The sequence below is a fragment of the Canis aureus genome, chromosome 10 (genome assembly GCF_053574225.1).
Source record: "Canis aureus isolate CA01 chromosome 10, VMU_Caureus_v.1.0, whole genome shotgun sequence".
NCBI classification, from domain to species: Eukaryota; Metazoa; Chordata; class Mammalia; order Carnivora; family Canidae; genus Canis; species Canis aureus.
Genome location: NC_135620.1, coordinates 12,356,571 through 12,383,310, shown reverse-complemented (window position 1 = coordinate 12,383,310; position 26,740 = coordinate 12,356,571). Strand labels below are relative to the sequence as shown.

General features: G+C 41.1%; 1 protein-coding gene across 7 annotated transcripts in view; it reads left to right on the top strand.

Moving 5' to 3' along the window:
- Positions 1 to 570: 570 nt before the first annotated feature.
- The window catches only part of LOC144321971 (uncharacterized), a 444,052-nt gene continuing 417,882 nt past the window's right edge, over positions 571 to 26,740 (top strand). The window contains exons 1-12 of one of the 7 annotated variants that reach the window (XM_077911347.1): positions 571 to 691; positions 1,484 to 1,573; positions 2,094 to 2,234; positions 2,753 to 2,890; positions 3,413 to 3,550; positions 4,114 to 4,254; positions 4,780 to 4,920; positions 7,284 to 7,397; positions 9,992 to 10,123; positions 11,227 to 11,343; positions 12,589 to 13,625; positions 14,787 to 15,863. In XM_077911347.1, coding sequence (XP_077767473.1) covers positions 622 to 691; positions 1,484 to 1,573; positions 2,094 to 2,234; positions 2,753 to 2,890; positions 3,413 to 3,550; positions 4,114 to 4,254; positions 4,780 to 4,920; positions 7,284 to 7,397; positions 9,992 to 10,123; positions 11,227 to 11,343; positions 12,589 to 13,229 — 1,863 coding nt within the window. In that variant the 5' untranslated portion in view covers positions 571 to 621 and the 3' untranslated portion in view covers positions 13,230 to 13,625; positions 14,787 to 15,863. Of the gene's footprint in view, positions 692 to 1,483; positions 1,574 to 2,093; positions 2,235 to 2,752; positions 2,891 to 3,412; positions 3,551 to 4,113; positions 4,255 to 4,779; positions 4,921 to 7,283; positions 7,398 to 9,988; positions 10,124 to 11,226; positions 11,344 to 12,588; positions 13,626 to 14,786; positions 15,864 to 26,740 lie in introns of those variants that run through there. The other 6 variants (XM_077911345.1, XM_077911346.1, XM_077911348.1 and 3 more) reach the window with 6 other exon arrangements.

Sequence of the window (26,740 nt, the reverse complement as noted above, 5' to 3'; positions counted from 1 at the left end):
GTTGTGGCAGTCCTTGAATCCTGTGAGTATCAGCAGGGTTCCTGGTGTGTGCTGATGTAATCCCTAGGTCACAGAACACTGATGCTGGCTTGCATCATAATAGCCCTGTTGGTATGTTGAGCACTGGTCAGGACAGTGATTTAGTGAGGAAGTAGTTTCTCTACTGATTTGTTGTTCGTGAGTGTACAAGTGAACTAGTTTGATTCTTTTTTTTTTTTTTTTTTTTTTATTTATTATTTATTTTTTTTTTTATTATTTTTTTTTTATTGGTGTTCAATTTACTAACATACAGAATAACACCCAGTGCCCGTCACCCATTCACTCCCACCCCCCGCCCTCCTCCCCTTCTACCACCCCTAGTTCGTTTCCCAGAGTTAGCAGTCTTTATGTTCTGTCTCCCTTTCTGATATTTCCCACACATTTCTTCTCCCTTCCCTTATTTTCCCTTTCACTATTATTTATATTCCCCAAATGAATGAGAACATATAATGTTTGACAAATACCCACCATTTGCTTCAACGTGGATGGAACTGGAGGGTATTATGCTGAGTGAAGTAAGTCAGTCGGAGAAGTTTGATTCTTCATTATACTGATTGGAGTCACTCTCTGAAGAGGTGAACCATGAAGCAGAAACGAAAAAGGAAGCATCTAGAAAGGACAAGTTCCCCCCAAACTGTCAAGAGGTCAAAAGGTATGTGTTAAGCATCTTCTCTGAGCACAGGGTGACAAGGAACTGCCTCTAAAGAAAGGAGGAGAGAAGAAGGGAAGCGGGGGAGGGATGTGTATATATGCTAGTCTTTCTGAGGGCTCAGATAGTCTCTGAGAGTCAAGAGAAAATTCAAGTGACCAAAACCTTGTCTCTGCAGCTTAAGACCTGTGCCATCTCTATGTCACTCTGGGTTACTGCACTACAGACTTAGTGAGTGGCTGATTAGTACTCTTTCTGTGGAAATTGTATTTTCCTATATTTTATTTCTGCCTAAGGGCATTGATGTAGTATAGGATGTTATTATAAGTTTTTCAGTAGTACTTTCTCCTGTTAATGAAGAAGAAAATGTGGCTCATAGAAGTAAGGAGAAATTTTTAAAAGAGCACTTGAAACTGGTTGTACAGGGGTGAGAGTATAAAGTCAGAATTTACTTACTCAGAAGCAAAAAAGAATTTTGTCTCAGACTATGAGAATGTAAATGCGGGGTTCCTATCTAAAATGCAAGAAAAGGGCAGAATATGTACATATACCACTGTTTAATGATAATGGTTAAATTGAGGAGATTGTTTCTGAAGAAATGGAAAACTGAAGTAGTTCTGGTTGCTATGGAAATTAAAAGTAAACAAGTAACATCTAGGAGGAGAAACCATTGTTCAGTGCTGGGGAGTTGGGGGAGGGCAGATTAAGGCTAACCCTGAAGTTACAAGTGTTGACTCCTACTTGGGAAGAGGACTTGATATTTCCAACAATGTTTGTGCTTTCTGGGGAGAGAAGACAATACTCTGGTCCCTGAGGCTAAAGGTGAATCCTCTGAATCAGAATACTTCTCCTGCTATTCCTCCTTGAGTCATCTGTCTTCTGCAGGTAAGGGGCAAGGAAAGGCATGCAAAGTCTAGGCAGATTAGGGCAGTGGGAGCCTGAACAGACTGGTAGACACCCAGCTCAGCATCTCTCAGCTAGTGGGAGAAAGGTACACATCAGAGCCAGTTATAATCTTATCCTCATCTCAATTTGGGAATCCGAGTCTCTTGTTCTTATATCCTCACTAGGAACTGAATATGAACAGTTTTCATGGGGCAGCCCCAGTGCCGCAACCATTTAGGGCCGCCTGCAGCACAGGGCGTGATCCTGGAGACCCTTGGTGGAGTCCCATGTCAGGCTCTCTGCATGGAGCCTGCTTCTCCCTCTGTCTTTGTCTCTGCTTTTCTTTCTCTCTGCATCTCTAGAAATAAATAAATAAATAAATCATTTTTTTCTTTTTACTGTTCAGAACAAAGTAAGTACTTCCATAGAAGTCAATGGGAAGAATAGGTTAGGGAGAAGAGTGTAGGAGGGGGAACAGAATGGAACCAGCTGTTTTTCTGACTTATATTGAATTTTTTAGGAATCTCAAAATCAAGCAAATTTGATCCACCACCTGGCCACTGTTTGGAAGACAATACTCTGGTTCCTGAGGCAAAAGGTGAATCCTCTGAATCAGAATACTTCTCCTGCTATTCCTCCTTCAGTCTTCTGTCTTCTGCAGGTAAGGGGCAAGGAAAGGCATGCAAAGTCTGGGCAGATTAGGGCAGTGGGAGCCTGAACAGACTGGTAGACAACCAGCTAAGCATCTCTCAGCTAGTGGGAGAAAGGTACACATCAGACGCAGTTATAATCTTATCCTCATCTGTTACTTGGGAATCCGAGTGTCTTGTTCTTGTATCCTCACTAGGAACTGAATACAAACAGTTTTCATCGGGCATCCCCAAAGCGGCAGTGGTTTAGGGTGCCTGCAGCCCAGGGCGTAATCCAGGAGACCCTGGATCAAGTCCCATGTCAGGCTCTCTGCATGGAGCCTGCTTCTCCCTCTGCCTGTGTCTCTGCCTCTCTTTCTCAATGCATCTCTAGGAATAAATAATGAATAAATCTTAAAAAAAAAAAGACCTTTCAGAACAAAGTAAGTATTTCCATAGAAGTCAATGGGAAGAATAGGTTAGGGATAAGAGTATAGGAGGGGAAACAGAATGGAACCAGCTGCTTTTCTGACTTCTATTGAATTTTTAGGAATCTCAAAATCAAGCAAATTTGATCCACCAACTGGACCCTCTTTGGAAGACAATACTCTGATATGTGAGGCTAAAGGTGAATCCTTTGAATCAAAATACTTCGGCTATTCCTTCTTGAGTCGTCTGTTTTCTGCAGGTAAGGGGCAAGGAAAGGCATGCAAAGTCTTGACAGTTCAGGGCAGTGGGAGCTTGAACAGACTGGTAGACACACAGCTCAGCATCTCTCAGCTAGTGGGAGAAAGGTACACTTCAGACCCAGTTATAATCTTATCTTCATCTCTTACTTGGGAATCCGAGTCTCTTGTTCTTGTATCCTCACTAAGAACTGAATACAAACAGTTTTCATGGGGCATCCCCAAAGCCTCAGCGGTTTAGGGCCACCTGTAGCCCAGGGCGTAATCCAGGAGACGCTGGATCAAGTCCCATGTCAGACTCTCTGCATGGAGCCTGCTTCTCCCTCTGCCTGTGTCTCTGCCTCTCTTTCTCTCTGCATCTCTAGGAATAAATAAATAAATCTTTAAAAAAAAAAAAGATTACTGTTCAGAACAAAGTAAGTATTTCCATAGAAGTCAAAGGGAAGAATAGGTAAGGGAAAAGAGTAGAGGAGGGGGAACAGAATGGAACCTGCTGTTTTTCTGCCTCATATTGAATTTTATAGGAATCTCAAAATCAAGCAAATTTGATCCACCAACTGGACCCTCTTTGGAAGACAATACTCTGGTCCATGAGGCTAAAGGTGAATCATCTGAATCAAAATACTTCTGCTATTCCTCCTTGAGTCATCTATTTTCTGCAGGTAAGGGCAAGGAAAGACATGCGAAGTCTAGGCAGCTTAGGGCAGTGGGAGCCTGAACAGACAGGTAGACACCCAGCTCAGTATCTCTCAGCTAGTGGGAGAAAGGTACACATCAGACCCAGTTATAATCTTATCCTCATCTCAATTTGGGAATCCGAGTCTCTTGTTCTTGTATCCTCAGTAGGAACTGAATACAAACAGTCTTCATGGGGCATCCCCAGTGCTGCAGTGGTTTTGGGCCACCTAAGCCCAGGGTGTGATCCTGGAAACCCTGGATGGAGTCCCATGTCAGGCTCTCTGCATGGAGGCTGCTTCTCCCTCTGCCTGTGTCTGCCTCTCTTTCTCTCTGCATCTCTAGGAATAAATAAATAAATAAATAAATAAATAATAAATAAATAAATAAATAAATAAATAAATAAATCTTAAAAAAAAAAAAGATTACTGTTCAGAACAAAGTAAGATTTCCCGTAGAAGTGAATGGGAAGAATACGTTAGGGAGAATAGTATAGGAGGGGGAACAGAATGGAACCAGCTGTTTTTCTGACTTATATTGAATTTTTTAGGAATCTCAAAATCAAGCAAATTTGATCCACCACCTGTCCCCTCTTTGGAAGACAATACTCTGGTCCCTGAGCCTAAAGGTGAATCCTCTGAATCAGAATACTTCTCCTGCTATTCCTCCTTCAGTCGTCTGTCTTCTGCAGGTACGGGGCAAGGAAAGGCATGCAAAGTCAAGAAGATTAGGGCAGTGGGAGCCTGAACAGACTGGTAGACACCCAGCTAAGCATCTCTCAGCTAGTGGGAGAAAGGTACACATCAGACCCGGTTATTATCTTATCCTCATCTCTTATTTGGGAATCCGAGTCTCTTGTTCTTGTATCCTCACTAGGAACTGAATACAAACAGTCTTCATGGGGCAGCCCCAGTGCCACAGTGGTTTATGACCCTCTGCAGCCCAGGGTGTGATCCTGGAGACCCTGTGTCGAGTCCCATGTCAGGCTCTCTGCATGGAACCTGCTTCTCCCTCTGCCTGTGTCTCTGCCTCTCTTTCTCTCTGCATCTCTAGGAATAAATAAATAAATAAATCCTTTTTAAAAAAAAGAATTTCTGTTCAGAACAAAGTAAGTATTTCCATAGAAGTCAATGGGAAGAATAGGATAGGCAGAAGAGTATAGGAGGGGGAACAGAATGGAACCAGCTGCTTTTCTGACTTATATTGAATTTTTTAGGAATCTCAAAATCAAGCAAATTTGATCCACCACCTGGCCCCTCTTTGGAAGACAATACTCTGGTCCCTGTGGCAAAAGGTGAATCCTCTGAATCAGAATACTTCTCCTGCTATTCCTCCTTGAGTCATCTGTCTTCTGCAGGTAAGGAGCAAGGAAAGGCATGCAAAGTCAAGAAGATTAGGGCAGTGGGAGCCTGAACAGACTGGTAGACACCCAGCTAAGCATCTCTCAGCTAGTGGGAGAAAGGTACACATCAGACCCAGTTATAATCTTATCCTCATCTGTTACTTGGGAATCCGAGTCTCTTGTTTTTGTATCCTCACTAGGAACTGAATACAAACAGTTTTCATGGGGGAGCCTGGGTGGCTCAGATGTTTAGCGCCACCTTCAGCCCGGGGCCTGATCCTCCAGACCTGGGATCCAGTGCCTTGGTGGGCTCCCTGCATGGAGCCTGCTTCTCTCTCTGCCTGTCTCTCTCTCTCTCTCTCTCTCTCCCTCTGTCTCTCATGAATAAATAAGTAAATAATCTAAAAAAACAAAAACAAAAAACAAAAGGAACACAAACAGTTTTCACTATCAGACGTTAGAGAGAAAGTCCGTGCATTCATTTTGGGAAATATCATTTATTGAGGGATGTATCCAGAATTGCTGTATGTCAGTTAAACCTACAAGCAAAGAATTAATGTAAAATTAAACCAAAGATTTCAGTACTCTAGTAATTTCTCACTGAAGAAATGTAAAAGAGCTCTGAATCGTTAGTCATCCATGTAAAAGAGTCTTATAGGTAATGACTTACGGAACATGAGCTCCCCATGCAAAACTACAAAACACATAATCTAAAGTAGATTCTGCAAACACAATGAACACTAAGATTTAGCTTCAAAGAAAATCATTTACTTGAACTATAGGAATGGTAAATAAGAATGTTTACAGTTATTAAACATGTAAAAACATAAAACACTATCAATAAAAAGATTTAAAAAACCAAGTTTTAGAAATGAGAAATAATGTTCTAGAAATCATAAGAAATGTGGATGAGTTAAACATCACATTTGTCAGAGGAAAAGAACATTTGTGACCTGAAGGCTAGAGCCATGCTAGAGCCGGGAATTACTTACAAATATAAATCAGAGTGATCAATACATTGGCAATACAAAAAAAAGGATTAAGATAAATGAGGATAAAATGTGAAAGTATGATATATCAAACTAATGATTGTTTAGAATAAAACAGAGAACGTAAGACAGATAAAGAAGTAATTGCCAAGATTTTTTTTTCAGAACTCTGGAAGATACAAACCCTTAGAATCAGGAAACATTATTAGGAAGCTCGTTACAGAAATGGCAAAAATAAATCCCCACTAAACTAAGGACACTAAAGCCAATATTCAGAACCTCAATAACAAAGATGTTAAAGCAACTGGGGAGAAGCACACCGTCTTTCAAAAGAATGGTGATCTGTCAGGCAGTGACCATATCCACAGCAATTATCTAATAACAATATAACATAATGTGCTGGATGAAAAGAACAGTCACATCATAAAGAAAAGAAGGGTGAAAAAAAGACAGGTTTCAGATAAAAAAGTAGAAAACATAAAAGATAAAAAATTTGAAAACACAGAACGTATTTGGAAAGATGAAATGGAAGCCAGGAACGGAAGGTGAGCTGAGAAGTCTGTGATTGAATGCCAGTAGGTTTTGATGATTTCCACACCCAAACCAGGAATCACTGATTCGCAGATAATCCACCAAACAGATGTAACTGAAGTACTGGATGACAGTCCCATACAACATGACTGGGAGCTCAAGTATTCTAAGCTCCTTATTTTGCACAAAGAATGGGTGGCACCATTGACTCAAATAAACAACTCTACGCTCAGAAAAGAAAGGAAATCAGGTAAATAGAGCCTGCCCGTTTGTAAAGCCCCTAGTCAGTCCAGAGTATGTGGAGCATTTATTATCATCTACCGAAGGCTTTAACAATTTACCGCAAACAGTGGATTAAGGACAACAAAAATGTATTATTCTCTTATGGTTCTAGAGGTCAGAAGTCTAAAATACGGCATATGGACCGCTCATCTAATCCCAAATAATGTTCCCATCTCAGGGTCCTTAATCTAATAATATCTGCAAAGTCCCTTGGGCCTTAAAGGTAACATTATGGACTCTGCAGATAGGATATGGGCATCTTCTGATGAAATGTGTGAGACACAGTGACGTATGTATAGTCAGGGAAACAAATACTAAAATATATGGACTGTACACTGTGATGACACAATTTCAAGACACACCGCAGCGACCTCAATAAAGACAATGTACATATATTATATCCAGCTAGCCATGAGCACTTGGGAAAAAGTAAAAATGGTCGAATACTTCTATTTTGGAGCTTTGGCCAGAAAAGAGACTATACTATCCATGAGTGTCTGACACAGAGTAAGCAATCCAAGTGCACTGAATATATGAAACACTAGATATATCTTTTAATTCTAATTCAATTTACAGAAATCTTAAAGAAGCAAAAGGATACTCCACAGCCTGGTGAGAGTACCTCACAGGAAGAACACAGTGCCGTTGTCTCAAGTGACCTCCCCTGTGCCTCTGACAATAAGAATACGGGTAAGTCGAGATGTCTGAACTGGAGGTGGGTAGTGGCAAAGGGAGATGTAAGCATGGCTGAGGCTCCAGCTGAGCATTTCTATTTACAGACTCATAGATGAGAGATATAAAGTGATCCAAGCCCATGTCCAGATGAGAGGGATAACACAAGGTCTTTTTTCTCTCCAGGAGATGTTCATTGCATCTATATAAAACAAAGCCTGGAGATTCAAGGGGAATCTCAGAGAGGACAAATATCCATAAGTGCAGGGCCATGTTTGCAAAGGTGGAGTCTAAAGAAATGTCAGATCTCTCTGAGAAATGGAAATATAAACTCAGTCTGAACCTGAGAAGATGAATTGTGTTGGTCATAGTGTGGGCAAATCTCTGACAGCTGGTGTGAAATGGGCCAGCAAAGAACAGATAGGGCATCCAAGAAGGAACCAGTAGATTTTGCTTTTTCGCTAAGAGAGGACTGAACTCCTTAGCATATGTCCTTTCATGGGGGAAGAAGGGGCAGAGATTGGAAAGAGACCCTTCGATTCTTCTCCAACAACCTCCTAACCCTCATGAGCACACAGGAATATTTATTCCATCACATACTCTACTAGGCTTAGCACAAAATCCTCTCACAGTTACCCCTATTGACACTTGTCTTTTCATTTCCCATTCTCTGGTCCCATTTCTTTCTTTCTTTTTCTTTTTCTTTTTCTTTTTCTTTTTCTTTTTCTTTTTCTTTTTCTTTTTATTTTTTTAAGGATCTTAATCATTTATTCACAAGAAACACATATAGAGAGAGGCAGAGACATAAGCAGAGGGAGGAGCAGGCTCCCTCAGGGAGCCCAACGTGGAACTCAATCCCAGGAAGCCAGGCTCATGTCCCGAGCCAAAGGCAGGTGCTCAACCACTGAGCCACCCAGGCATCCCTCTGCTCCCATTTCCTTATACTCTCCGACAGACTCATAAATTCAGATCCTCATATCTTGAACCTTCACAACTCATTTTGCAGCATATGTATTCCTCAAGTTTGCCTTCTCTAATGACATTCCTTAGATACTATCATCTCAAACTCACACAAATAATCTCACTCTTGTAGAACTTCATATTTCACATTAACAGCGAACAAAGCCACACAATCATATAACATCGTGTAAAACTCCTCTGTCCCAGGTCGCTTAGACCCCTCAGGTAATTCCACAATCTAGGACCTCGCGTGAGGTCTTGCCTCTATCCTTGCCTCTATCCTAGCACTTTCACAATCTCAACAGATCTCACAAAATTACCCAGGTCCATATCTCTCTCATAAATCAAATAGACAGTATGTCACAACTTGAACCTCAGTGGTACATGACACCCAGATCACTCATACCACCTTTACATATACGGGATTATGCAGTACCATTCGCTAATATATGATGCTCATGCTACCTTTACGTAGAATGGCCATGGCACCCGTACGCCTCCTAATAAAATTGTTGAAGAAATATGACAGACACGTACACAATCAGACAGTACTCACCGAACACGGTACACATACTACGTCTCTAAAAAATAATCCACCCCCCACTGACTTGTCTCATGCCTATAACATGACCTACCAGATACTCTCCAGTGACCTAAGAGACAAAGTGGTGCATTTTGTGATGTTAAATTTGGGTACAAGCTTAAATAAACTTTTTAAACATAGGAAGAGACTTAATATGTTTGAGTTATTTTATCAGGAACAGAAATTTACCTATTTACTGAAAGTTGAGTTTGCAAATGTAGATTAAGAGGAAGAACAACTAACTGGCGATTTTTGGGATGTGTTGAAGTTCATGATAGAGGTAAAACCCGATCCCAGAAATATACATATTTTACTAGGAAAACAATCAACAACTTAGAATTTAGCTGTTAATTGGGAAAGTTTAGTGGTAGGCTTATGAGTATGGTAAGTATAGAGGCAAAAGCTGATCAGAACAATGTGTGTGGAACATGAGGAAGATGACACCACTACCTAGGCCAAGTGACAGCTGAGCCATTTGGCCAGTCCGTAGCTCCTGACAGGGGAGCTGTGCCCATTGCTGGGAAGTGCCGTCTGGAGTCAGCTTTGGGGATCCTCCTGGAGTCTCCAGTCCTGCAGAGCTGTCCAGCAGAGCCCTCAGGTGAGGTCCCTGGAGCACAGGAGCAGATATGTGGAAGAGGAGGCCAACAGATCGCAGTCTGTCATTCCTCCCTGTAAATCCTAACCCTCCCCGGAGGCAGCAGGACCTCGGTATCATAAACCACAGGTGGCAGACTGAAGACCTGTACTGACATACCTGCTCTGCATTTATTCTTGTGGTAAATGGAGTAGTAATAACAAATAATATGGGCACCTTACCATGTGCCAGGCAAGAATTTGAGCCTCTGATCAACTGCAGGAAACAACCTAGGGCTCTCATGCTCTCTTAGGTAACCAGACATTTCATTCCAGCAAATATTTTTAGGTACCTAGATTTTAGACCTTTGGATAGAAGCCAGACTATAATCTTCCTGGGAACAAGTGCTGTGTGTGTTATTATACATGGTATTTCTCGAATGTTTAATGGAGGCAAAGATATCATCTATCTGATTGTCCTTCTCTTTCCCAGAAGTCTTAAACACAGATGAAGACATTCTACTTTCTGGACCCTCTGGGTTGGCCCAAGGCCACAGCCAGAGGGCAGAAGTTTCAGACTCAGAATATATTTCCCGTATCTCTCCTGCAGACAAGCTCTTTGACAGAGGTAATATGGTGGGAGTGGGAGGGGCTGGGGGGAAATCAGGCAGGGAGGTGAGGCAGCATGTTAGCCAAAAATTAGAATTACGAGCCTATGCCCCGCAATGCCATAAAGGACCCCTTCTCACGAGGACTATCCAAGGTCTGTATTCCTAATTAATAAGCAGAAATGTACCAGGGAGGCCTCCCTGTCTTCTTTGGAAGAAGCTCATAAAAGATCTGAATGAGAAGATAAAATATCTAAGAGAAATGTGGAAATATATTTTCGGAAAGGAAGTTTGGGCCATGACTGCGAAGTCTTAATTTGAACATTTCCAGCACCAGGGTTCCCCGGGAACCTTGAAAATTCATTTTACCTGCATTTGTACATTATATATCTATCTTTTTTAAAGATTATATTTATTTTTTTATGAGAGGCACAGAGAGAGAGAGAGAGACAGGCAGAGGGAGAAGCAGGCTCCATTCAGGGAGCCTGTAGTCGGACTGGATCCTGGGTCTCCAGGATCACACCCCCAGCTGAATGTGGCCCTAAACCACTGAGCCACTGGGGCTGCCCTCTATCTATCTATCTATCTATCTATCTATCTATCCATCCATCTATCCATCCATACCTCCTCCGTGTGTTTTTAAGCGTTAATAGATAGATACCAGATATCAGTACATACGTAGAGAGATACACATGCAGAATTCTTCATAAAATTGCACCCCATGCCCCCTCATTGCACAGTGTCCTATAAGGAAAACCAAGCTGAGAATATCCTACTTTAGTGACTGCATACTGTTTTACCGGCATGGTTCTAAGTGTCCAATACTCTCTACACATGTCCAGAAATCTCACGAGATAATATCATGGTCATTCACTACAAACACAGTTTTACTAATTATTATTTAGTTATATTTAGGAGTAAGTGAAGTTTTAAAAGATAAAGTCACCTGAAAATCGTAGCATTTCAATGAAGAAAGTCACCTTAGTTTCTATGAGAGTTAAGTCTCATGTGTGGTAATGACGTCTAACTAATAATATCCATTCAGTGTAGCTCTTTGAGTTGACACAGACTCCAGAAGATGCCATATCTCAGAGTTTTGTTTTGTTTTTAATCCTTTCCCCAGAATTCTGGAAGAACCAAGAGAATGTGCCTCAGCCTGAGTCATATGTGGTCTCTCCTGGCAGTGAGATTGCAGAAGAAAAGTCTTCTTCCTCAGAATACGTCTGCATCTCCCCTTCTGGTAAGTTTATCCTCGCTAAAGAGGATGGTAAGGGAAATACACAGGTCGCCTCTGAGCAGAGATAGCAGGTACAACTGAGCTGCTCAGCCCAAGCCTGACTTATCTTATTCTCCCCTTGAAAGCAGAAGAGGGCTTCAGGGCAGAGGGACTAGGACTGAAGCCCCTGCAGAGGAACAGAAAGGGAGTGTAGCTTCAGGGGGAGGACCCAGTCACCGTTGTAGCTTCAGGTCAAGTAGAGCCCCGCAGTGGTGTGGACATTTCATCACACCCTTCCCCCTCAGAGGTGCATGAACTCATCCTCACCCACACTCCTGCATCTGTATTCCTTCCTACCAGTTCTGGTCCCATTTCTCCTTCCTTTTCTCCTTGCCTTCCTTCCTCATTCACTTTCCCAGTCTCTGGCATGGCATAGCTACACCCTTGTCCCTTCATTCCCTCACACAGTCAGACTCATCCACTCACACACTAATACCATAAGTCCTTCACAACCCCTTGTACAGATCACCTGTTTTAACTCCCTCACACTAAGCCAAACTGCAGAAAATGGATATACCGTGAGGAGGATGGACTTTCATGTACAGCCTTTCTCATCCACATGCCACTTCACTCATGAAGACTCGGGCACTTCACAGAGCAGCATATTCAGGAGCTCAGGTCACTTCTGCTGGCATTCTAAGCTACAGTGTCAACAGGAAACAGCATTATCCCCGCACTTGTTCACATGCTCTGTCACACTATGTAACACACATGCACACACTCATTCACTGTCACCTCTGAGTAACATCAGAAACAGTCACCAGGGGTGCCTGCGTGGCTCAGTCATTTGAGCATCCGACTCTTGGTTTCAGCTCGGGTCATGATCTCAAAGTAGTGAGATCCAGCCCCATGTCACACTCCACGCTCAGCAAGGAGTCTGCTTGTCCCTTTCCTTCTGCTTCTTCACTCTCTGTCTCTCTCTGTCTCTCTCTCGCAAATAAATAAATAAAATCTTAAAGGAAGCGTTCAACCAGATGTGTCCCAAAACACACATGCAAGTCCACAAGACACACTACACCCACATCCCCGCATAGTTATAGCAGGTACACACCTCAAATAAAACACACCACTCATAGAATGCCGAAATACCACATGTGTACAGACTTCTGCTCCACACATCTGCATGGGAATATTCTCATGGCCACCTTGACACCTCCGGACGTCACATACAGACTCTATTTGTCTTACGTTTGAAATTCTCTTTCGTAGGAAGCCATCAAAAACACCAAGATGTTTCTCATCCTGGACAATCTGAGCAACATGAGACTTCTTCGCCCTTTCCATATGTCTCATTTCCATTCCATCTGGTCAGTAGTACTCAGCCCTCTGAGCCCTCAGTACAACCACAGAAGGAAAGGCTCATGAAAATTTACTACATGCATGTCCAAATGAAAAGGGGGGTGGCTGTCTTAAGTGATTCAGAGGAAGAGCAGGGGCCTCCCTCAAAGAAGGCAAGACTAGAAGAAATGGCCTTTCCTGAAAAGGTCCATACAGAAGTCACCCCGTCTCATGTGTGTACGAAGGAACTCCTAACTGGCAGTGAGTCCAGCTGGAACAGTGAAGCTCAAGAGGCAAAGGAGGAGGCTGACAGCCCAGCAGAGACTCCAGCTGTGGAGGAATGTTCCAGGGCCAAGACCCCCGAATGGCTTGTGGCCCTCGATAGTGGCTTCAGGTGCATGGGCTGCTGCCGGGTCTTCCCCAGCTTAGAGGCCCTACGGGAGCACGTCCAGCATGGGGTCACTGAGGGCTTTAGCTGCCATACTTTCCATCTGGCCTTAGCTTGCCTGAAGAGCAAGAAGAACAGGGCAAAGAAGAGAAGGGGGGAGAATACCGGGAAGAGAACACACTGAGGCCAGAAAGAACATCATTCTGGCATGAACATGTCTTCATGCTAATAAACAGACTCTCTGCAGCCCCTGAGAGAGGGAAAGTAGAGTAAACCAGACTCTACCAAGGGGCTTTCTTTATCTTCTCTAAACAACCCTCGTACCCACCTCTATTTATACACATCTACCACCCCGCCACTACCAGTGCACCAGCAGTAACAGGAGCAGAGGACCCCTTTCCACTCTATCCACTGCTCTCCCAAGAAGGAGGAGAAGAAGGTGGGTCTCACCATGCGGAACAGCAAGACACTCACATGCAGTCTAAAGAGCATCGTACACCAGCGTATCCTCTCTACCACTACACTGAAAAAAGGAGACTCCCTGGAAGCAGGGACTGCTGGAGGCCACATGGTCAAAGAGGTGAGGGCCCTAGGGCTAGGAGAACACCTCGAGGATGCCTGGGACTCAGGGTTCTGAGAAAAGGTTCATCCACCAGCAATGTCTCCCTGGGTTCTATAATAACTATGATGCATAATTTTCTTCAGAGGAATATATACTTGGGGTGGAATACTTGATGGATGATGAATTAATGAGATTGCTTCCTTCCTATGCCTTTGAGGAGTCGGGTAAGGACAAGACTAGTCAAGTAGGGCAGAGAAGCCTGGGCCCATTATTCCTTAGATAAACCAGGTGTCACAGGAGTCTTAGCCCTGGGCCTACCTCCCTTTCAAGGGCAGAGCAGAGATAGACAAGGGTTAGTATGAAGGCTAGTCACAGTCCCACCTTTTTCCTGGGTGAGGGTGAGATCTCAGATGTCATGTTGTGAGTTTCATACCTGGAAGAACCTGCTAGGGAGTTACAACCACTTGAGAGAAACAACCAGAGGACTCCTATTTAATATATCCTAGGAGCCAGTAGTTCTGGCTGCTTCCTTTAAAGTGTCAGATGCAACTGGAGAAGAGAGACAAAGAAGCTACTCTTCTGCTATGGACCATTTCTGGCATTTCTGGCTTGCTTTTTTTTTTTTTTTTTTTTTTTTTAGAGCAACCAGGGTTATGGGGGTGGAGGGGGTGGAGGTGAAGGGAGAGAGAAAATCTTAAGCAGGATCCCCCAGCAAGGAACCTGACACGTGGCTTAGACTCACAACCCTGAAATCATGACCTGAGCCAAAATCAATTCGGATGCTTAATTGAGCCACCCAGGCTCCCTGATTTCTGGCAACTTTTAATGTGTTGCTTCCTGGAAGATCCCCATATTCTTTTATGAAGTTTCACAATTCCCATATCTTGTTCTTTATTCTCGATACAGCTGCGAGTGCCTTATTCTAAGAGGTCATTAGAGGGGTTAAACGTAGACGAAGCTGCAAAGACGTTGCAAAATGAATGAGAGAGAGTATGGCTTTTTAGTCAATGGGATATAGGAAAGGCTCATCTTCTGGGGTCCAAAAGTCAGTTAGATTGGAGCCTGGGAATTGCCCTGAATCTTTTGAATCATGTAGAGCGAATGAACATTTATCATAAAAATAAGAAAAGCTGCCTTCCTCACTGAATGATCCTCTTCTCTGCTTTGGTTTTCTCACAGCCACACAGACCCATCACCCCAAAGATTTCAAACAACAGTATCCAGCACATTCCTGCAGTCTGATGGGAGTACAGACGTTTTCATGAGTCCCATAGCATCAAGGGAGGACCGGCTAAAGATGGATGTACCTGATCCTCTGCAGCTGCTCCCAGTTACCTGGAGAAATGTGGTGCCCAGCTCTGGAGAAAATATCCACAGAGAGGCCTGAGAAGCCCAAGGAATGCGGGGAATACCAGGCCCTCAGGAGCCCTGAGAGGAAAGAGTCTCTGCTCCTGCTGACTCTCCCCCACCCTGCCAGAGTCAGGCACCGCTGAAAATCCCTGCAATATTGCCTTGTGGGGAAGAGGGCGGTATTGCTAGAGATGTTAGTACTGTGGAAAACACATTTCTCCTACCTAGAGCTTTCACCAGTGGAGCAGAAGATTGATGACAGCTTGGCAGGATTCGGGGGAGGAGACTGCTAACTTGACAAAGAATCTAGTTTGAGTTCTGCTTGCGGCTTCTCAAATCCCTTGCATTTACTGCAGGTGTGAACACCTGGCTCATAGTCTTACTCTCCAGCCTGGCTATAGATTTTTCACCCCATCTAACTTATTTCCCTCCTCGACATCTTATATCCATGAATATGTGCCTGAAGACTCTGACTATGTGGTAGATTGTAATCCATACCCTTCCTCCCCTGTACTTGCACCCACAAGTTTCCGCCAGTGTAGTCTTCGTTAACAGTTTTACTTATTTTTCTATATCCTTTCCTTTATATGCACATATATCTTTCTCTGTATCGTTGTCTAATACGTTCACCTGCCTGGTTATTTGACTGGGGGACAGACATTCTTATTACTGAGAGAGGAAAAGCTACTGCACAAATGAAACAAAAGCAAAGAAAATACCCTGCTTGGCTTTTCTGGGCACATGTATGTTTACAAACACTTGATATACAGTCATAGGAGAGAGGATGGAACACCCTCATCAGGGATGATCAAATGTGTGTCCACAAGGGTGCCCCAAAGTCATAATCCAGTTTTAAGCTTACTAATTTTAGAAACATAAAAAATAAAAAAGTTTTTAGAAATAAAATTTGCATGTTGAATTATTTGCCTATAACTTACACTTTAATTGTGTATTTTCAAAGATTAATTTTAATTTTTCTTTGTCACTTTGCTTGTCTTCAACTGGAGGGACAGAAACAAAAAAAATGTTCTTTATAGTTCACAAAACTACATAAGAGAAAGGAAATTAAAATAGTTCAACTTTCAAATGGTGGTCTATCATTTTTAGCTTAGCACTTCTGAAGTCATTAAAGCTTGAAACTGCTGGCTGACTTTTGGACATATATACGTATATATGTATACATACAAGTGTGTATATATGTATTTTAACGAACCCCTTGGTTTCTATGTCTGATATTTAAAATAATTTTTAGAAAGTTTCAAGTTATTGATGATTTTCTTGAAGCTTTTATTTATTCATGAGACATACAGAGAGGCAGAGACATAGTTAGAGGGAGAAGCAGGCTCTCTGTGGGGAGCCCAATGTGGGACTCAATTACCCGACCTGGGATCATGCCCTGAGTGGAAGGCAGATGCTCAACCACTGAGCCACCCAGGCGTCCCAAGTTGTTGGTGCTTTCAAAGCTTCAGTGGCAATAGTGCCAAGGTTTTATGTGGACATTAGTTTCCTTCCTCCTAGTGTAAATGTCTGACTGGTCCTGTATGTATGAGTATAATGTATTATCAGTATAGACATAAGTATCAGGTCATGATCTTGAGGTCCTGGGATGAAGTCCCCATCTGCCTTCCTGGCAGCAGGAAGTCTGCTTCTCCCTCTGCCTCTGCCCCTTCCCCCACTTGTCCATGTGACCACGCAGGCATGCTCACTCTCTAAATCTTTTTTTAAAAAAGGGCTATTCTTCCACTGAATTGCTTTTGTAACTTTGATCAAAATCAGCTAATCACATTTGTATGGGTCTATTTCCAGGTTCCCTATTTCAAGTTCCATTGGTCTATGTGTCTGGATATGGACTTGCTATTGTATTGATTGCTGTAGGTATCGATAAGCCTTAAAAATGGATAGTATCTTTCTTCCAATTCGATGTATCTTTTCTAATTTTTTTAACCATTTTAAGTCCTTTGTGTTTCCACATACATTTTAACATAAACTTGTAAACATATACATAAAAATCTTCTTGAGATTTTAATAGGGCTTACATGGAATCTTTAGATCAAAGAACTGACATCTTTAACACGCTGGGCATTCCAAACCATGAATACTATGTATGTTTCTCCATTTATACTTATCACATTTAGGTCTTATTTTCTATCAGTATTTGTGCTTTCCATTAGACAGATCCTATGCGTGTTTTATAAGATGCACAAACTTCTTGAATCTGTAAAATTGTCTTTCACAAAATTTGAAAAATCTTTGGGCATTATTTCTTAAGATATATATTGTGCTAATCTCTTCTCTCCTTCTGGGATGTCATTGGCATGAGTGTTAGAGCTATTGATCTTATGACACAATTGTTAGAGGCTCTGTTCGTTCTTTTAACATTTTTTTCTTTTTTCAGGTTGAATTTATATTTTTCTACCTTCAAAATTGGTTTTCTGACATATTGTAATCCATATTCTGTAACTCTGTGGCAGAGAGTACTGTTTCTGATTCTTTCTTTTGTGGTGAGTTCTTCTTTCTAGCCATTTTGCTCAGCGCAGAGTGGCTAAAAACGAGTTGTACCGGGAAAAGGAAGAAAAAGCAAAACAAACTACAAGCAGGGGTATCCTCTGGTTCTATATACTGCAAATCCCTCAACTGCCCATGAAGCTTTCCAGAGCTGCTCGGCCAAGAACTTACTCTTCCTCTGTCTTTCCAGCTGGTCTTCTGGGGGAGGAGCCTACTGCGCTGATTCTCAGGTGTGTGCACCTGCTGGAGACACTCGGCCTCCTGCCAGGTGCAGGGCTCAGTGGCAGATATTTATCCTGTGAGGCCTTTGTTCCCTGGCAGCCCTGCCCTGTCCCAGGCATAGGGTAACAGCAGGAGGGACAACACTGACCACTGCCAGCTGTCCAGCTCTGGAGTCAGCTCCCCCAGTAACTACCGCAGGCTCCCAGTCCACACTGGCCTGGATGCTCCGGGGGTGGGGGGCGCTGAGCTGCACAGCTCGGGGGTGCCCGGTGGCAGGAGCGTCCTCGCTGTCCTGTGCCCTCCCACCTCCGCCTGTCCCGGGCTGTGTCTGTTCAGAGCCCTGGGATCTGGGGCCTGCGCCACTGGAACCGCGCCCCGGAGCCCCTCCGCCTAGAGCCACCACCCGAGCTGCTCCCGAGGCCCCGCCGGGCGCGCCCCAGCCCTTTACCAAGACCGGCCCCCAGCCTGCGGGTGCTCTCCCCGGGGCCCCCTCCTCTGTTAGTGACCCGGGAACCTGGAGGCTCCCTGCCCCAGCTGCGGCTCTGCCCAACTTTCTTGCCGAGGTCCTTTCCCTGCGGGAAGACTCCGATGCAGATTGTTCCAGTTCCTGCTTCTCCAGGGCTGGGCTTCCCCGGCCCGAGGCTTTCGCTGCCCGCTGAGCCCAGCTCTGCCTGCCCCATCCCCCACTGGATTCTTCTATTTTATGTTTTCCACCTTCCTACCTTGTTAGAAGCGCAAACTCTTCTCTCTGTAGGTTCCAGCTGTTCTCTCTTTAAATCTCAGGTCGAATTCGTAGGTTTTCAGGACGATTTGAAAGTTATCTAGGTACATTGGGCTAGCTTGCCCTGCCCCCTAAGATGGGAAATTTTATATGACATGTATTTTATTGAATTTTTTTTTCAATTGAGGAGCGCTGAAAATAAAGAAACACATATAGTGAAACTCATGAATGGTATAGCTGGATTTAAGAATGATCTTTGGAGTCCAATAGGGTTGAGTTTCAAGCTGTTTTACTACTTGCTATGCCCTTGGCCTCTCTGGCCTACAATGGGAAGGGAATTCATTCATTCATTCATTCATTCATTCATTCATTCACTACTGGGTTATTCTGACATACACATGAGAACACATTCAATGATTTCTCTTGCAGGGTAAATGTGTACAAAGTAAACTGACTGTAATGTGACCTACTCAGCGATGATGCAGTCTGTTCTTGCTTTGGTTCATTTCAGATCAATCATTTTCAGCCAAAATGAATAATTGTGGCTGTAACATAGATGCTGTACTTAAGTGGTTTGCACCTTATTTACCCTAGCAATGGACTATTTACCTATTTCTATCTAGATAGATGCCTATATCTTTGAATTCAGTAAGAAACCTGTGTTTATGTCCTAAGGACAAAAAGAGAGAGTCTTATTATTCTTGAGCTAAAGCTAGATGAAATCAATGCCAGATTTGCTCAGGAACATGTAGGTTTTATACCTATACATATATAACTATTAAAAAAAAAACCCTTTGTTATTGAAATCTGTGCAAAAGGGAGAAATTAAGCCTTTATTATTGTGAGCCATGAACTCTAGGACCTTCTTAAGAATTCTTTTCATAGAAAAAAAATAAATTATGACATCTTATAAATATAATAAGTAAATATATGAGATTATCAGATGGACAATATCTAACCAGGGGCTCACCCAGCAGAAAGTTCAATAAATGTTTTTTCCCTTCTGCCCCTTCTCTTCAGTGTATACAGTATATTAAATAGGAAGAAGAATAAGACTTAAGAGAAGGAAATAAGAATATGAAATTGAGGGATCCCTGGGTGGCGCAGCGGTTTGGTGCCTGCCTTTGGCCCAGGGCGCGATCCTGGAGACCCGGGATCGAATCCCATGTCGGGGTCCTGGTGCATGGAGCCTGCTTCTCCCTCTGCCTGTGTCTCTGCGCCTCTCTCTCTCTCTCTCTCTCTCTGGGACTATCATAAATAAATAAAAATTAAAAAAAAAGAATATGAAATTGAAGAGGCATTTGAATAAAAACAGGGAATACAGAGCATCATAGAAAGCCTGGCTAGAGCTCTGTGATTACATGTGTAAGATGAGGAGATTCCGCCTATAGTGAGATCTTTCTGAAGAAACCATTGATTATTGGCTAACCTATGTCACATAGCCAGGGGAATATTATCTGAACTATACATTATATCTATATCTGCTTAATTCTCACAATCTGAATGTTTTAATTGCAAAATATTCTGACTAAAGTATTATTAATACTCTACGGTATCACTGTCACGTTTCTTCTCTGAAGTAAAACTGCCTTGTAGAGAGAAACTGCCAGTCACTCTCTCCATACACTGTCAGAGAAGAGATCAGCAGAAAATGAGAGGGCTGAGAAGATGGTGAGAGAAAGAGACTCCCAGGCCACAAAATCCAAAGAGCTGCTTCATTTGGGAATCTTGGCAAGTCCAATTCTCCTTGACTTGTGTGTCTGAGGTGCCTCATACTAGTTCTGGCCGTGAAAGAGGTGTGGAGATAAATGCTTGTCCTTTCGAGGTGACACCAAAATGAGGAACCAAGAGAAGAAAATATAACACTATCTACTTCAGTTGAGCGTTTTAACATTAATGGGCCACGTGCCAAATACCTACACTCTCATTCAATTGTAAATTAAGACAGTTTCCAGGAAATTCAATTGACCTGAGATTTTGCTCTTAGCCATTTTAACCTATCTAGCCTAATAAGTTAAAGAAATTAAAACTAATAAAGACATATGATGTGATGAGCACTGTTATATGCAACCGGTAAATTATTGAACACTATATCTGAAACTAATGATGTATTATCATATGTTGGATAATTGAATTTAAACTAAAAAATTTTTTTTTAAAAAACTAAGGAAGATGTCATTAGAAATACAAACTTTCTAATTTCATCAACCTAGCTATGCACGAAACATTGCAAACACTCACTAGAAGTACCTGAATGCTAACTCTGGGATTTTCATTTTCATACAATCCTGTGGTATCAACTGCGTGAATCTGCATAACTATGTCTAACTGTGGATGAGTTTGAGTTCTAAGGGCAGAGCCCAGGGATGAAAGAGATCAGAACACTAATGGCAAATCTGGCAATATACTGCGTGTAAACTTTAGTAAAATCTCATATTTTCTGGGAATCGGCTTCTTCTTCTCTAATTAAACAATTGAGCAAATAATCTGAGGTTTATTCTGACTTGAAAGTTCTCAGACAGCCTGGGTGGCTCAGTGGTTTAGCGCTGCCTTTGGCCCAGGGCCTGATCCTGGAGACCTAGGATCCAGTCCCATGTCGGGCTTCCTGCATGGAGCCTGCTTCTCCCTCTGCCTGTGCCTCTGCCTCTCTCTTCCTCTCTCTCTGTCTCTCATGAATAAATAAATAAAATCTTTAAAAAAGAAAAAGTTCTTGAAATCTTGGCTATTCCACATGATTTTAATCATGTGACTGATAAAACCACTTTCAACTTCTTTTGGGGGAAAACACTGTTTTCCTTGTCCTTACTCAAGTTGTAACAGTGGGGGTTAGTTACCTATAGGCATTCCAAAGGCATGGCCATGATAATACATCATAATCTCAGTAATTTAAATTCAAATATATACCATTTCTACAATAATCTTTAGAAAAGCAAGGCATTGGTATTTTAGTATTTCATTCTGTTTTATGAATCCTGTCTCCACATGATAAAACTTACAAATAAAAAAAAACCTAAAATAAAATAACCTTACAAATAAAAGATACTTTACATTGATTAGTAAATAAATTTCCTGCTCATCATTTATAATATCTGATTGGCCATTAATTGGAATAAACATAGAGCAAAGTACTATCTCTTTCATAAGAACTTTTCCAAACATGCAGCCCAATTTTAAAAACAGTGTTATTTCAGCATCATTTAACCTCTGTCCCTACAGCTATCTTAAATTCTCCCTAAACTGGGAAGATAGCTTACTACAAGTGAAAACCAAATAACTACTTAGCCACCTTTCCACATTAGGCCACCTCAATTCTATGGTTTTGGCTAAGTCACCGACCCATTAAAAAGTATTTATTATGGCCAATAAAACAAACTGTCCTCCAATAGAAATGTCCTTAAGCTTCATGGCCCTCAATAAAGTATCAAATTTTCAAGACACTTTAAAAGTTTATATTGGGGCAAAATATGGCAAAACAGAGATAGTGCATCTACCTAAAATAACATCTGACATTAAATAATCTTGTTGGTACAGAATGCTAAAAGAGAAGATTAGGTACAGACACGGGAACTGTTCCAAAGCCATTAGCCATGAAGGTTCATTTGTGTGTAAATAATGGCTTGGATACTCATCTCAATAAAAGACATAACTCCTTTATGGCCCACTATTACAGACAACCTAGTTTGTAGGTTTTCAATAAAGCATGTAGAAGCTTCTAACACAAGGGGAGGCAAACTCTGGTCTGTAGACCAAACCTGGCCCAGTGCCTATTATTGTATATAAAATTTTATTGGAACATGCCCATTTGTTTGCTATTGCCTGTGGCTGCCTTCCTACTACTATGGCAGTACTGAGTAGTTGCAGCAGAGACCACATAGCCTGAAAAGTTGAAAATATGTACTGTCTGGCCCTTTACAGAAAGTCTGCCAACCTGATACAAACATTAATTCATGCTACCATAGTAGCATGGTAAATTGCAAAAAGAGTTGTTTGAACTGTTACAGTTTTGTAAAAGTCCCTCCTAAACCAGCAGAAATATTATATTTCTCTTCTCTCTCATTCACTTAACATTTTCCTTTTAAAATTTGCTTCTGTGTATTTTAACTGCACATGTGATGGCTATGAACTTAATAAAAACAGAAAGGGTCCTTTTAAATATATATATCCACTAAGTAAACAGTGAGAGATTTAATAATCTAAAGATATAGGAACTTGAATTTACAATTTTAGACCTTGATAAGGTATATTCATTTTCTCTTCATAATGTCAAGAGGTAGACTGAATAAATCCCCTCTTTAGAAGACTATAGATGGTTAGATAGGCTTCAAAGACTTAGAAACATAATGTGACAAAACTGTAGCATTAGAATCACATATTCTGTCTCTTAGTCAACAGTTTACCCATTTAACATTCTCTATTGATGACATTAAATTGGGCCCTTGAATTTCCTGTACATTCTCAGAGATATTTCTCTTCATCAAACTTCCCTCTCGGCAAAAATCCTCCCTTCCTGAGTGTGATTGAGTGACCTGTGAGGAAAGAACAATGTTCTTTTTAACTAGACCAATGTTATTCTCTGTTAATACACACCAACAAAAGCACTGCTTCAGTTATGCTTTCTAGACTTACTCTACCCAACTAGAAAGACTGAAAAATAAAATTCTAGATCTAGAGGGAAGTACCATTTCTTTTTCCTCCAGCAGAGTAGGGATAAGTTGACACAGTGAGGCATGTATCTTGGCTGCAAAATTTAAGGGTGTGCCAAAAAGTTTGGCAAACAATATATATAATGCTTAAGATGATATTTTTGAAACCCAATGTGAATGTGAAAATCCATGGGAAACAAAATATAACGATTTTCAACCAAGACAGGATCACTTACAATGCTTTTTAGAGCCATACTAGAGCCAAAAGTCAAATCAGTAATATCAATCCCACTTTGAATTACTTTTGATTTTTTGTGTGTCTTTTAAATTTTGTACCCAGAGGTACACGTCCCTCTTACCTCATTCCCACTCATATTCTTTATCCAGTTAACTAAAAGTTTATCAAATGATAAGTAAATTGAAAAGCCCTTTTGTGAGCAGCTGATTTGCAACAGAGAACATCTTATAATTTGCCAACAAGAGCACCTAGAGTTGATAATAATAATAATACCAAACCAAGAGAAGACGTTCCTTCTTTGTTTTTTTTCTTTCTTTCTTTCCTCAGTGTTATCCTCTCTTTATATTCCCTTGACTCTGTTTTCTCTCAAAACACAGATACACAACTTGGTCTTGCCCCTTAAATTCAAAGATAAATAGAAGGCTGACCTCTGATTTTAGACCTGGGTGTGTAGTCCTATCCTATTATATTTGTATGTATATATACATAATGTATGTATATAAACATAATGATAATTGGCCTAAGGACAGCAAAATACTGAGAGGGACAAAGAATTTATTATTAAATATAGATCCCATTTCTATCCCCCTATAGCTAACAAGCAGCAAGATAATCTGAAAATATTAATTGAAATGTTACCACTTATTGCATTATGCAGTACTTCCTGGGTCCTCCAGGACATGGTTTGGCTAGTGCATTAATATTCTTTGTCAGCTTTACCATGAATAAATTATAAGAGAAAGGACTTGTGGTAATTTCTTTCTTAGAGAGGACACCAAGCAATGATGACCCACTGGTTGGCCAGGATGGCTTTAAAGTTCCCTTGACTAAACTTTAGATGTATTTCTTCTTGACTTTGATCCTTGACCTCCCTTTTCTTAGATCATTTACTTTGGAAAACTGGCAATTGTAAATTCCTTCTCTACCTCTTTGGGATATAAATCTTCTCCCAGTCTCTCACCAGATTTACAACCCAGAACTGTCTTTCTCAAGGTCTTGGGAGCCATCTCTTTGAAATGCAATCATCAAGGAAGACAGTGCCTGCTAAGGACTAAATTGTGTGTGCCCCAAGTTTTTATGCTGAAGCCCTAAACCCCTATTTGACAGTCCAGGAAACAGGGGCTTTAAGAAGGTGATTCAAGATAAATGAGATTACGAGGATGAAGCTTGATCCAAGAGAACTGGTGTCCTTACAAAAGAGAAAAACATACCACCTCATCTCTTTCCCTCTCCCTCTCTTCTCTCAGTGTGCTTTGCAAGCACATGGTAGAAGGCCATCATCAGCAAGCCAGGATGAGTCTTCACTAGAATCTGACCCTGCTGCCACCTTGATCTTGGACTTCTGAGCATCCAGAAGCATATGATAATAAATCTCGGAGTTAAAGCTACCCAGCCTATGGTATTTTGTTATGGCAGTCCAAGCTGACTAAGACAGTCCCCCTATCTTCTCTAGTCTCTGTGAAAAGGTAGGATCTTAAAGAAATGCAAGGGCCTCATCACATTGAGCAATCCCCCATGTAACTTCTCCCACTACTTTTCCATTAGCCTTTTGTTTGAACCATGGTGAAGTTACTCCCTTTCCCTTACTGTAATAGTTTTTTTGTTTGTTTTTTAGATTTTAGTTATTTATTTGAGAGTGAGGCAGCAAGAGAGAGAATGAGTTCGGGGGAGGGCAGAGACAGAGGGAGAAGCAGACTCCCCACGGAGCAGGGAGCCCAAAGTGGGGCTCGATTCCAGGACTCTGGGATCAGGACCTGAGCCAAAAGCAGACAATCAACTGAGCCATCCAGGTACTCCACGGTAGTTTTGAATAGTCTTCCTTGCCTGTTAACACAGTTCAGTGCATTTTTCTTTGACAGAATTACGCACTGGTAATGTGTTTATTGTCTGCAATCTGTATGCCATGCTTTTTTTTTTAAACAAAAGCGTGATTGGTTTAAATACATATTAAATTTTGCTAGTAACTATTAAGCCAGTACAGTGTTTTTTGCCTTTGAAGAATTTCCCTGAAGAGACTTCTCTTCCAATGAATTTTTTGAATTCACTTCATGTAGATTTTCTCTTCCTTAAATATTCTTTTTTCTACCTGATGATTAGAGGCAAACATACCCATTTAAGTATTCAGTAAAACAAGGTTTTCTCTTTTCCAGAAGAATATTTTTTAAGTAAAAAAGTCATTTTCCCCCCAAAAGGTTTGGAGTATGTTGACCAAAAGCTTTAGTTTTCTTCAACTATTCCTGTTTTAGAAATGAAAGTCCAGTTTTCCAAGAAGATTCAATTCCAGTTGGTTTAATAGTTGCCTCTTCTTTTTTTGGGTTCTTCTCTAAGATTAGCTATCCACTAGGGCATAAGAAACAAACCCATTGCAAATGATCAGTATATTCTCTATTGGACTGATGAACTTCAATAGATAATGATAGTAAAGGGGGAGAGAAATAAAAAATAAAGATGAAGAAAGGAGAATGAAGGGAATGAAGGAGCACTTCCCAATACTGATTACCACAGGAGAGGAGACTGTGATTCTTAACCTATTTATTTGTAAATATTAAGTAAATTTACACAGCTATTGTGTCTGTTTTTATGGATGTATATAAAAATGGCTGCACTTGAATATATCTTCAAGCTCATCCATTCCTCAGTAAATCCAAAGATATCCTAGTGTTATGTAGGGGATACCAGCATACTGTAGGTCAAAGATAAATGCTTCAAAGCAAAAGCGACTCAGCATATTAACACTCTGCACAAGAGAAAAATTAAATTCAAGTTTAATCGTGTAACCAATCACTGAACAATCCTGCAAAAGTGAAAAGTGCTTGAGTTATTGCTTCTGTGACTACCCCTAACATTTTTATTAACTTCCAAATACATAATAATGACATTTCAGGAAAATTACCATACTTAGAGACAGATTTTAAGAGAGAAATTATCCCCTAAGCCCAGCTCCACAGCTATCATGATAATAAAAATTTCCTGCCCATGGCATAATTTAGCCGGCTCAATGTTCTCACACCTTCAACTTGACAGACCCAAGGACACAGACATACACATAGTGAAACTTGAAATTCCTTGGTTGGAGTGGCAATAAAAGTGTGTTTTCAATTTATATGTTTTCTTCTATATAAAAAAAGGAAAGAAGTAAAAAAAGCATAATTTTAAAATATATCACACAGTTTTCTCCTTTATAATTCTATCTAATTCATTCTATCCACTGGGAATAGGATGAATTCTATCTGAAAAAAAAAAGTGTGTATGAGTTAAAAAGTATTTAGTATTTAATACAATTTATTCAGGTAGATATTACTCTTTGGGAAAGGTCATATTTGCTTAATCACATATATACTACTTTATATGGAGCTTATTCAAATTTAGAATATATATATACTTTTCCAATCTTATGATTTGTTCAAATTAGCATTAATCACTGACAACAGCCTCACATTTATTTGCTTTCCTT